A 13605-nucleotide genomic window follows, 5' to 3' on the forward strand; every position below is an offset into this window, starting at 1 on the left:
GAAAAGCCCTCTTTTAATACATTTATAAATACGGAGTAAGGCCGCTTGTTAAAAGTCCCATTCAAATGGCATGCTATAGTAGGATGGTGGGTAAAGAAATAGGAGTCATGCTATTTCTGGGATGCTGAAGGAGTCTGGGAAGGCTTTTGGAAGAGGTGGTTCATTGGGAGTGAGAATGGCATCCTAGATAGAAGAAACAGAAGTGCCTGAACAGTGGCTTCTACATGAGGCTTGTTGGGAACACACATGATTAATGCAGTTGCAGCAGGAACAGGACTAAGAAAGAAAATAGGAGCCAAATAGTGGAAGTAGTTTTCAATTTTAGGTGTACAGTATTTGCTTTGAAGGTTTTTGATTAAGATGGTAGTATTTTAGCAAAGTAACAGATAACAGTGTAGAAAGTGAACTACAGGGGAAATTTGTAGACCAGTGTTTGCTAACCTTCCTTGATGATATCAATCAGCTGGGAGTGATTTTAAAAATACAGATTTCCTGACGTTCCAACACCACTACATCAGAATCTCCAGGGGAAGAAGCCAGAAAGCTGTATCTTCAGTGAGTGACTCACATGGTTTTTATTTAAGGTCTTTAGGAAACACCTTTAGGCAGTTTCAGCAGTCAGGTTTTGAATTCTTCGAATGTTTATATTTATTAAAATGCCTTATATTTTCAAAATCACTATGGGTATATAATTTTTCAGAAAGCATTCCCATAAAGTTTGTGATTTAAATTTTTAGAAAAGAATAGCAGTTTATATTTCTTTTTCTCTATTGCTTTTCCTTCACTCTTCTTATATTTGTTGCTTTAGGGGCTCTCATTTCAAGTTCAAAGATTTGTTTTTTTTTTTTTCCTCCTCTTAGTAGCTATTTACCCTCTGGAATCTTTTTGTACCTTTCTTTTCCCTCTGCACTCACCAGCAGATCCAGTCATCATTACTTCCAAGACAATGGCCACAGTATAGGTTTCTGGGTTGGATTGTGTGGAGTAAGGGATAGGGCCCCCCTCACCCCGCCAGGGAAAAAAAAGCTTCTAGGAGGTTAAGCAGAAGCCTGGACATTGACAATTTCCATTTCCCAGTGAATATTTCCTAAGTTCAAATTTTCAAGGGAAGTATCTGATTTCCTGTTTCATTTAATTTTTGATTTGTCTTAGCTTTTTGTTCACAGTTTAGAGCTGTTAGAGGAAGTTGGGGAAAGTGTATTTACTTTTAGGAGTAATTGAATAGTTTATTACAGCTGGGAAAAAAATTTATAAACCACCAGGCACAAAACAACCCAATTTACGTTTCTCAGTATTACCACATATTATTAAATCTAAGATGCCACAGATTGTAAGATAGATCATTATTGTATGTACCACTTAAGAAAAATCAGCTGTCAGTCTAAGTATTACATAATGCTAAGATGCAGTTTGTAAGACACATCCTTCATTCTGAGATTTTTAATGTGAAAATAGTGGTCGTTTTAGAGAATCTATGAAATAGGGTGTCTCTTCTACTTAACCATGCTGACTTTATAATAGAAGTATTTATTCTCCTTACACAAGAGGAGTAGAAATATGGATACACACACACACACAACATATGTGTGTTCTTGAGAAACTTTATGGTCTTCAGTTATATACTAAAAGTAACAGAAATTTGGGTAAAAAAATAAGATTATGGCAGACCACTCAACTTGTAAAGTACTAATCAGAACAGTAATCATCTTAATAAAAATGCTTGCCCATTGAAAAGATACATTAACTTCCTAATAAAGAAATATTCCAGTAAGTATAGGAATTATATTAAAAAAAAGGTAAAATCTTGATAGAGGTATAAGAAAATGTTGAAATTAACAAGTAATGTTGCAAAGGCAAAATGCTTACAGACCATGGAGATATGAGCAGTAAGCATGCATGAAATAGGATGCACGGTCATGCTGAATCAATAGGAAGAGTGTAGGGCTATCTGGCATTATGATACATTTACAATTATAATATTCTATAGTTTTGTTGTTGTGGGACTTTGTATCTGCTGTTACTATGTGATGATGCAAAACATTGAAGTGTTGGGGAAAAAAAATCTCATCAACCAAAGCAACCTGAATGTTATACCCTCGTTATTCCCTGATTTACCATTTGGCATGAGCTAGTTTGTGTTAAGGAAATGTGCATTATAGCAGAATAGATTGAATTCTCTCAAGTACCCTGTATTTTTCTTATTCTTTTCTCCTTGTTGAAGATGTCTTCCACCTCTTCCTCAGTTTGTCTGATGTTCTTACCTCCTTTATTATATAACTGCTTCAGTCTTCAGTGATTACCTAATCTTCTGAGCTTCTGCAGCACTTGTTACCTTTACTATTCATTTTGACTTTTTAAGTATGTCATTACATTTTTCTTCTTTGCCTTCCCTGCTAATCTGTAAGGCCATCATTATATACTATGAATAGATAGCACTTACACCATGGCCTTCTAAGTATAGGTGTTACACATAGTGATAGTATTATCTACTGTCTGTATATACATTATCTATATTTTTTGAATGCCGTTAGTTTCCCTTACTGCATAGATAGTGCCTTCCTGAAAACATGTACAAAAGCCAAATGTGGGAATGAATGCTAAGCCATAGACTTAAATGTTAGGTGCTTTTCCTGAAAGCTAAATAATGTACAATCCCTAATAACATCTTGCGTTTAGAATACTGTTTTGATACTTCTGTCCTTCTTAACTTATTCTTTAATTTTATTCCTTCCCAATTGAACACAGTGTCCAGGAACTGAGTTCAGTGGACATCCAGTTGATGTGGAAGAGTTGACACTTTGGGCATGAGTGATTTTCTCCTTTTTTGCTCTCTTTTATTTTTTATATGCTACTCAGGCATATATAGTGGGCACTTTCATATTTTGTCTTTCCTCTTTTTAATTGAATATATAATAACTAGTTATATATTGAGCAATGATAGTGCCTGCACTGCAGAGGAGCACAGACTGATGTCTGGAAGTCATTTAGGTATATGATGTTAGTATACAGTGTAGGCTTTAAATTTTGAGTTGTTCAAAAGTTAAGACCTGTGATTTCGGTCAACTTTAGGGTTCATGGAAAGTAAAAATTAACCTAGTCTTTTTCTAGTATTTTCTTAATTAAGCAAGTAAGTTTGATATGAAGTTTGAAATACTTGTTCTAGAGAAGAGAAGATTTCAGGGAAGACAGAGAAGCAGGCAAAGATAGACACAAGGAAAAGTAGTTTTTGAGAACTGGAGAAAGTAAGGTTGGGGGATGGTTTTGGAAATAGGAAAGAAGGAAGACAGTTGTGAGAGGCTAATGAATAGTGAGGATGTTTAGGCGGGATTTGGGGTGTGATACGTTTTGTGTTTGTTTTTGTTTCTATCCCCTATAGAATGTGGGTAAATGGCTGTAGGTAGTAGTCAGATTCTTTAATTTTTACTTTGACTTTTGTGGGGGAAATAAAAGCTAATGGGCAATGGCTGTACTATATAGCCTTCTTCAATCATTTTATATTCTAGCTGCTCAGTTTATTTACTCACGACGGGACAAGCCTTCAGTTGTTGAACCTGCAGAAGGATATGATTATGAAGATCAGAAAGACTCCTCCAATTCTCTTTTGAACCATCAGCTAAGTGGAATTGATCAAGGTATAATAACAAATAGTCTGTTTTTTATCTGCAAATGACTAATAATCAGTATTCCAAAATTAATTTTATTGTAATTGTTCATAATAGTTATTTTGTATAGTAATGGTACAAATGTATATTTTCAAGGAAAATTTACATTTTGTTAAGTATATTTTGTGAGGAGTGTATATTTAACTGTATAGTTGAAAAATTGTGTGACTCTTACTTAGTAACTGGAATTTTTTTTTTATTTTGGTATCATTAATCTACAATTACATGAGGAACATTATGTTTACTAGACTCCCCCCTTCACCAAGTCTCCCCAACAAAGCCCATTACAGTCACTGTCCATCAGCGTAGTAAGATGCTGTAGAATCACTACTTGTCTTCTCTGTAACTGAAATTTTTGATTAAAATTTATAGAGGAGTTGCTATATAAACTCATTTGTTTTCTTTTTATATGTATAGTTTATGATCATTTCCTTACCAAACAATAGGTTCCAGAAGGCTGGTGTTTTTTTAAATTTTAAGTCCAAGATCCACACACTACTAAACAAGTATGCTGATTGGTCATATCCATGTAAATAAAGTTTCAAGATAGAACTCATGAATAGTAATGATACTGCTTCTTTTCAATTCTTAAACATTTTAACAAAGATACTTGTATTTGGCTTTCCTCTTTGTAAATACATTTCAAATGTGACATTGTTTCCAACATTAAGCCATAGATTTGACAAACAATGTAGCAGAACTAAAATGGTCAGTTATAACAGTAATGCCTCTGTTGGTAGTGAGCAAGGGTGAGCAGATTTGCTCTTTCTCTGGAGTGTGGCTTTGTTCTAAAAATGTTTCTAGATTGAAACGTGATAATAATTTGAAAACAGAAAGAGGAAATACATGAATTTGACAGCTGATCTTTTAATAAATCAGTAAAATGTTTATCAGCTGCTAACCAAATCAAGAAAAATGAAGAGAAAGCACAAATACATGAAATTAGAAGGCAGAAAGGGAAATAACATGTATAGAATAAAAACACAACTCTGCAAATATATTTGACAGTTTAGTAAAACTTTATAGAGGAATTGCTATATAAACTCCTCAATAGTATTTGATTATATTTTTTAAAAGTTATGGTTGTCATTGTGGGGTGAGAGGTAAGAATAGAGAAGATGACTTATATTTTTTCTGCTATGCCTCAGCATGATTAAGGAGGTGTAAAATTCAGTTATGTTTGAGAATGAAAGTTAATCATTCCCACCTGACATATGTATTTGTATGATAACAAGAATAATGATTATAGCTAACTTTTACTAAATCCTTTCCAGGTACTTTTCTAAATGCTGTTCATGTAGTAAAATATTTAATCTTCATACCTTATCAGGTAGGCCAGTTACTGTCCTCGTTTTACAGGAGAGGAGAATGAGACAGAGAGAAGTAACTTGGCAGATTTTGCACCAGCTAGTAAATTTTATTAAGCTATGAACCGAGACAGCCTGATCGCATATTTCCCCTTTGAGTTTGTGTAGAAAACAGTTGCTGTAATTAATTAGAAGAGACCCTGATGTTAGCTATACTGAATATTCTGTTCCAGTTTCCATAATTCATGTATTTATGAAATAGATATAATTTTCCAAGCATAGCTTATTAGCCTAAAATTAATCTTGGTCTCAAGAAAGCAAGTTCCCAAATATTTGAGGAATTATTTTTTAAATAACTAAAAAGGAAAATGGAAAAAGCATCAAATTCTTTTTAAAAAGTTGTTATTCCTTGTTCAACATACAAACATGTAAAATACAATATAAATTGCATACTTTGAGATGTTTTCATGGAGTAGGAAGTCCGAAAACCTGAGTTTTATTTTGATTACTGCTTAGTATACAGTGATTTTCAACCATTTTATCTTTATAAATTGTAATTTACCTGATTTATCTAGGTCATAGTTATTTTTAAGGATTACAAGAGATACATATGTGTATGTGTGTGTGTGTGTGTGTGTGTGTGTGTGGTGTGTGTATTTTGAAAATTGTCAAGTGCTCTACCAATATGAATTTATGTATTTATTCATTTTTATTCAGTGGCCTCTAGGTATCAGGTACTCATTTAGGATCTAGGGATGTAAAACCTTTGCTGTCATGGAATCTACATCATTAATAAATAATATTAGTAATTACTTTTTATAATAATGTCATCAGAAAATAAAAATCCTTAAAGATTTGAGGCTTTCCGATTTAATTTTTTTATTTTTAAAATGAATCCATTCTCCCCTTAATCTACTGAATTTCCTTGTTTTGTGACATATTTATATTAGATTATCTTGCCTATATTTAAAGAGTTACCAAGGATGATTTTAGCTAGCTGGGGAAAACTAAAGTTAGCCCAAAAGAAAACTAGTAATTTAAGAAATTAAGAAATATATTTAGTGATTAACAAGTTAAGAATATTGCTGTATCTATCCCTCCCTTTGTACACATGCAAACAATGGTCATTGCAGACATCGTTATCATTGACTGAAAATAGATATTAGTGTATACAATTTATTCTTTTTTTAGTACCGTTTGTTAGTATATTTATTAATTACAGTGATTTCTTAATGAAACTGTTCCTATGATGAGGGAAGAGGTATATTGTAGATAAAAATATAACCATTTCTTGCAAATAATTTTTGCCAAGGAAAAAGGAGAATTGGACATCCTGCTATAGTTTCAAACCTTTTTTTCACTTTTGAAGATTGAGGGTTCTTTAACACCACCTTTTAGTACAGCTTTTAATTATTGCTGTCTGTTCTAGCTCGTCTTTATTCATGCCTTGATCACATGAGAGAGGTACTTGGAGATGCTGTGCCAGATGATATTTTGATTGAAGCAGTTCTGAAGAACAAGTTTGATGTGCAGAAGGCTTTGTCAGTGGTTCTGGAGCAAGATAAAACACAGAATTTGAAGGTCAAGAAGGAGGGAGCAGTGTCTAAAGGAAAGACAGCAAAAGGTATGCTTTTACCTGTTCACTTTTAGTTGTCTTACAGTTAATGCTTTAAGAGCCTTTAATTTGAGCTGTTAAGAAGAATGAGCAGAACATTTATGTTGTAACTCTTGATTATTATCAGTTGATTTTCTAGTTTGGATTTTTAAACTGAGTACTGTGTTCTCTTCCTTCTGTTTTCTTTTAAAGCTTGTTTTTTGGTAATTTCTCTGTTTTTAAAACTAACAAATAGGGGAAATAAAAAAGATAAAAACAAGACCAGAAACTTCTTGTTTCTTGTTAGTAACTTAGAGAGCTTTTTAATTAATGTTTTTTAACTCTAATGGGTCAGGAGATGGAAATTAGTATCCAGCTAATTAGTGCCAAAAAATACCTTTATGTTTATAGCATTTCTAAATGTATTTTAGTTTTTTTTTAAATATCACAACTATCATATTATTCTTGGATTTCATAACCAGATCTTTAATTTTAAGAATGTAGAATTAGGGGTGAAATTTGGAAATTTAGTCAACATAAGAAGGGAGCTGATGGACCTTTATGTGAATTGGTATGATTTCTGTCAGTAGGAGCATTGTGATTTATTTGTTCATTCGGTTGGTATTTCCTGTAACCTGAGGGCTAGATTTTTGCCACAACAAAGTTGTATATAGTCTGTCACTGTGAAATAAGGGTGGTTTTCATTTTCTATTTAAATTTTTCTCAATTTTTTATTTAAGTTTTTTTAAATTTTGGTAGGGGAAATGTCCTTTTAACTAGTATGAGTCTGTAATATGTCATATATATTGGTAGTTTATCCCAATCATGGTAGAAATTATAGAATATTATTGGTTTGCTTGTTTTTAATACACTAAAAATAGAGAAGTTGGACCTAGTTCTTTCCAATTTTTTTTACGTGTTTTTGAATTTGAAATAATACTGATTGTAAGCTAAGTATGCTAAAATCTCACATAAAATTTGTGAAAATTAGAACATTGACTAACTTGGTGCTTATGTTTAAGTGAACAAAGTATGAAGGTCACTTTAGATGGTAAAAGGAAGGTAAAAACTTATTGTTTTTTAGAGTGTTTACTTTTTATTAATGATCAAGTATCACTTTATTCATGTCATAATCAAAAGAAACATTTAGTAATAAATGCCTCATTTCATGTTTCCTTTTGGTTGCTGTGACTGTCTTCTGCATATGTCAACCTATTCATCTGAAAATTAATGGCTCTTGTAAGGTAAGGAGTCTTATTATCTTCCTCTGAAGTTTCAGCTGATAATGTTCAAAACTCTTGTCCACGATCCACAAACCATTTGGATTGCAATTGCAAATCCTATAGTTTTTCTGACACAGTAACAAAATATGGATTATACTGTAATTCCTCAGTTGTACCAAGTCACTATTTACACCTTAAAAAAAAGAAACTTGATAGACCTAAAAGTGAAAAGAAACTAGAATCATGTAAGTTAACAAAAGAGCTATTACTAGGTGACCTAATTGATGATATGCCAAGAGATTCTTATAAAAGTCAGCCTTCAGAAAGATTATTTTCCACAGATAGTCTGGAAAGTCTACTTTCAAAGAGTCTAGATGCTGATTTGTTAAGACCTAATGCATCTGAATGTGTTTCTGAAGATGATTCTGCTTTCAAAGGAATACCAGATTTAAAATCCTTAATGATAAAGAATACAACACCTAAAAGCTCATTATTTATTCAAAATAATTCACTACCTGATTTGAAAAACATTCCAGTACAAAACAGCTTAGGAAGTGTAAATAAACCTTTGCTCGTAACTAGCTCATTGGAGAGTACAGCTCTTGATAATTTAAATGCTAGTAAAATGACTGAAGATGTAAGTGTTTCTTCAGTTGAACAAAGTGCCAAGAATTTCATTTTAAAAAATGACAATTCACAGTTTTCCCAGTGTGAAAGTCAATCCCTAGCTGAACTCTTGTCCTCAGTCCACAAACCATTTGTGTTTCAGGAACACAAAGAAAACAATCCAAGCCAGTGCTTTACTTTATCTGATCTTTGTAACCAGTCATCTACCAGTTTCACAGATCTAAGTTTGGGAGCCTTTTCCCTATCACAGCTAGCAAATCACTATCAGTCTTCGACTGGAGTATCAGAATTAACAGGATCTCTCTCATCTTTGGCATTTCATAAAGCTTCTCCTTCAGAAGACCTTGAGAATTTGTCACTTTCTGATTTGATTGCAGAAACGATTGATATAGACAACTCTCAGATCAAGAAAGAGCCCTTTAAACTCAATTTATCTGAAATGAGGTCACCTGGAATAGATTCAAATATTGATCTTAGTGTCCTTATAAAATCCCCAGATTTTGTTCCAAAGCCTGTTGTAGACCAATCAGTTGCTCCAACACCTGAAACAAAAATTCTAAGTTTGAAGTTAGGGAAAAATTCCAATTCTGCTAAGGATAGTAAGAAAAACAATAAAGGCTCTCTGACCAGGAATCCACCTTTCTCTCTCTCTTGGACCAAGGCCCTTGCTGCTAGACCTTCAGCTTTTGCTTCAACACTATGTCTTCGTTACCCATTGAAAAGCTGCAAGCGACGTACCCTTGACATCTATAAGACTTTTCTTTATAGTAGACAAGTTCAAGATATAAAGGACAAAGAAATAAGTCCTCTTATAGCTATAACACCATTTGACTTCAAATCAGCATCTCCTGATGACATTGTAAAAGCTAATCAAAAGAAAGCTTTTACTAGAGAATAGTAACTAAAGGAAAACTTAGTAACTGTTGTAGAGCTTTTTAAATTAATTTAAACTCTTTATAGGATTACTTTATATTATGGATTTAAGTTGTGATTTTTATATTAAAATTGTCTTAAGTTAGTTGGTAACTAGTTGGTAAGTATTTTTGCACTGAAAATTTTTTTACTCTATCTTTTAGTGATAACTGGCTTTATTTAAGTTGATAGCCTATAATAGGTATATGTTTACAAAATGCAAATGGAACTTGATATTATGAAATCAGACCTCAGCTATTTTTGTTTAAAGCATTCAATTTATAAATTTTTACAATGGAACATTTTCTTTCATAAAATATTTTTGTGCTGTATTCTTAAATAGAAATGCCACCACTTGGGATTATTATAGTTCTGTGATGAAGATTTTTCTTATGATATGTGGCATAGCATAACTGAGACATAATTATATTTTAAAATAGTGATATCATTCCCAGTTTCATTATTTTTCTGTGAAAATTTTCTATTAGAAAATCTTAAAATTCCTGACTTTTAAGAATGCTGTGAGGTTGTTGAAATTCATTTTTGATAATAATAAAATGAAAATCCCTCAAGGGACCATGTAAATATTGAAGTTGGATTAATATATAAATTATTTTTATACATTTTCAAAACCATTTGTCCTAAATGCACACTTTCAAATAAATATAGAAAGTGTTTTCAAGTATGGTTGCATGTTATTGAGTAGATAATTTTATCATATCTCTTTTTTTACTGTAAGTAATGAAACATAGACTTTTCGTCTTCACTACTGACAGCTTTGTATGCTATAGTGACTAAGTTTCAGCAATGGCAGACCAAGTAAGAACTCTTCTAGTCAGCAGAACAAGTATGTAATTTATCCCTCAAAGAGCAGAGGTCCTCGACCAGCAATCAGAATCATTAGGGGAATTTTTTTGTGGCTTTACTCCAGACATGGTGAATCAGTCTGAGGGATGCCGTTTGGGAATGTGTATTTTTCCAGGTGATTCTGATGTGTTACTTCTACTTGAGGACTACTGCCTTAGAGAAAGGAATCAGAACTAAAGGAATTATAAATGCTAAGAATAACATCTGACCTATTGAATTTATATTTTCTAGTAATCAGGAATACTGAGAAAAATTGCTAATTAGGAATTAATTATGGTCTTTTGCATAAGAAGATGCTGATATTATATTATTAGTATATCTTGTAGGGAAAAAAATTGTATCTAAAATGTTATTTCTTAATGAAAATAAAATAGCTGGCCTTTTCCAAGTAAAGAAATATTTTTCTCTGGCAGCTACTTCACTGGGCTTTTGATAATTTTTTTTTTCTGGTATTTCTTGTTTCTGTTTATTTTCAGAATGGCATTCCAGTATTTTTAGCTGTGTGTGATGTTTGTATATCCATATGTGTTTTGGTGGGAAAATTTAAGCTAGCATGATGTTTTCATTGTTCTTGAACAAACACTTTTTTGTGATACCTTCAGGTTTTGTTTTGAATTGCATATTTCAGCGCACATTATAAAGATGTTTAAGAGATATAAATCCCAAGTTATATTTTATGATCAATTATTTTAAAGTTTTAAAGTTTATGATCCGCTGCTGATTTTGTTTTCTAGCCTTACACTTTGGTCATACATTTTAATAATTTTAACTATTAGTATATAACTCGTCAACTAGATTTATATATGGGTGTTCTCCCACTTAACACAGAATTGTTTCTAATAGTTTGTTTGGAACTGACAGTAGTTCCTGATTAAGTGCTGCACAAGTGATCCACTTTACACATGAATGTTCAGATACTTAATTTAACCTATACTGATGTTGAACAGTTGTGCTGTTATTTTACTTTCTTTTGTAACAAAATTTTCATGTGGAAATACCATACTTTGTAAGCCCATATAATAGATCTTGTACAGTGAACTAGATCTTCCTTTGGCTAATTAGGATTGTAAACTCCATTTATGAGATAAATTCTTTAGGGAAAATAATTGTATATTACAGGGTGATAGCAAAGGCAACACTTATTAAGTGAGCCTCTCTTTCATTTATCATGGCTACTGGTCTTTCAGGCTTCTGCATGGCATGTACTTGCCTTGTTGACTAAGGATGTGTCATGGTCTCTGAGATTCAGAGGTACAAACAAGAAAACTCCCTGTCTCTTCCACCCTTGGCCATTGGCTCTTGGTAAAGAGACAAGTGTATCCCTATTCTGATGCACTTCTAGTGCCAACGATTACTTGCATTAAGCCCATATTCTGTACTAACTACTGTTTATTGACAGACCGCTGTCGTGGTAGCTCAGGTAAAGTGCTTTCGGTTTATTTTCCAGTTCAATATCATTTTGAGGTGCAAGTCCCATTTTTATTTGTGTTTTGTTCAGGTGCATCAATAATTTAGTAATAAAAATCATATTGTAATTACATTCTAACTGATTTAAAATATAAAAGACATTCAAAATAACTATTTTTACTCCTTTTCTGATTTTTAAAAGAGCTGATGTTCATGGGTATTTTATCCTTTGTGTTATAAAGGCTTTGGGTGTTTTTTTTCTGTTGTTGCTACAGTTCTTTGAAGTGTCAAGAACTAGAGTTTTACTTCTGTACAGAACACTTGGGTTAACTTTTCTTTCTTTTTTGTTTTAACCTTTTTCCTATTTCCTATTTACTAAACTGGCATTCTAACCGCTTTTCCTCCCTTTGGTTTTTAATTCTCCTTTCTTGAACTTTTATTTCACTCTTTTCCTTCTCACATAAGTAGTAGTAACTATTCCCATTGTGTTATATTTAATTTTTAGTGTTCACTGGGAGATCATGCAGCTGATTGTCAGCACCAAGAATAAAACTAGTACAGTGCTTTTCTTTGTATATAAAAGGGAGCACTGTTAAGATAAACACAGTTAAGAGAAAAATAGTGGGTTCTTGCATGATTATTTACTTTTTAAACTGACCCTGAATTTAAATGTGGACCATTGCAAATAAATAAGTACACAATTAAATATTGAGAAAGAACTGTGTATCAACAAGTTTTTTGTTTTGTGCTCACACAAGTATCTCTTAGGTTATAAAAACGTTTTGTAGTAGCCTAGAAATTGTTTTCTATTATTTATATAAATAATAATGACTAGACAGGGGAGAAATTGATATTAATTTCTTTACTAGTTTTCTTTTTTAACTTTGTAAGGCTCAGCATATGCAGTTGTATATTACAATTTTTAGGGTGTAAAAGGCTTGTTACACTTTGCATATATAAATACACATTTCTGTAGAAGCTACATTGAAATAAATTACAGTTATGAGGTTTTCTGAAGTCAAGTTTGAAAACATCACAATTTATCCATTAGGTTTTTTTATGTAAGGTTGATATTTCAGAATGGTATTTTAATAATTTATGTTGTATGTACTGCTTTATGTTCCTGTATACAAATTAAAAAATAAGCTACCTTGTTGTGAAGAATTTCTTCTGAGGTATTTGTTATTTAGAATTCTTGCTTTCTCAAAAGTAACATTTTATGTATTTTTGTTTTTGAGGACTCATACAGAAACAGCGTTAAAGTATAGGTTATGGTGAATTTGGCAAAGATGGCAGTGGAAGGTAAAGGGATTAAAGAAGTTCACATTTCTGATGTTGACATGCCTGGTTTATATTATTAGACTTATAGGGTAGCACCATTTTCATTGCAGGTGATACACCAGGATGAACAAAGATATAATGCTTACCTGGCCAGGGATATGGGTTCTTAAACACATAATTATATTTACTGCAGTGGGGCTTATGTAACAATATACTCTCCAAAGCAGACATCTTTGCCTTGCTCATCTAAGCAGCCACTTACCCCATTTCCTATTTGTTAGTATCACCATCATCCAGTGGATTAAGCCAGAAACCTAGCTACCATCATCCTTTATTTCTGTCCTCACTTCTTATTACTGAGTACTAGTCCTGTTTATCTTTCTGCTTTACAAATAAGTAAACACGTATGTGTATTTATATATACCATTCATTGTTATTTGTGGTAGTTATGTTTTATAAAGCCATTAGTGGACACTGAATGAAATATGCAGATACTGAACCATTGCTCCTACAGGAAATAAAGTTGACCCCTGAACAATGCAGGTTTGAACTACATGGGTTCACTTATATACAGACTTTTTTCAGTAAATACATTGGAAAAGATTTTTGAGATTTGCAACAATTTAAAAAAACGTTTTCTTTTCCCCAGCTTACTTTGTTCTAAGTGTACACTATATTCATATACAGTGTATCAATTAATTGACTGTTTAAGTTATTAGTAAGGC

At 32.4% G+C, this 13605-nt stretch overlaps 1 protein-coding gene across 4 annotated transcripts in view; it reads left to right on the forward strand.

Annotated features, from left to right (window-relative positions):
• Positions 1-13605, forward strand: part of HBS1L (HBS1 like translational GTPase) — a 90894-nt gene that overhangs the window by 7599 nt on the left and 69690 nt on the right. The window contains exons 3-5 of one of the 4 annotated variants that reach the window (XM_036903731.2): positions 3504-3632; positions 6399-6593; positions 7813-10007. In XM_036903731.2, coding sequence (XP_036759626.2) covers positions 3504-3632; positions 6399-6593; positions 7813-9311 — 1823 coding nt within the window. In that variant the 3' untranslated portion in view covers positions 9312-10007. The other 3 variants (XM_036903730.2, XM_057489256.1, XM_057489254.1) reach the window with 3 other exon arrangements.

The sequence above is a fragment of the Manis pentadactyla genome, chromosome 12, assembly GCF_030020395.1.
Source record: "Manis pentadactyla isolate mManPen7 chromosome 12, mManPen7.hap1, whole genome shotgun sequence".
NCBI lineage: Eukaryota > Metazoa > Chordata > Mammalia > Pholidota > Manidae > Manis > Manis pentadactyla.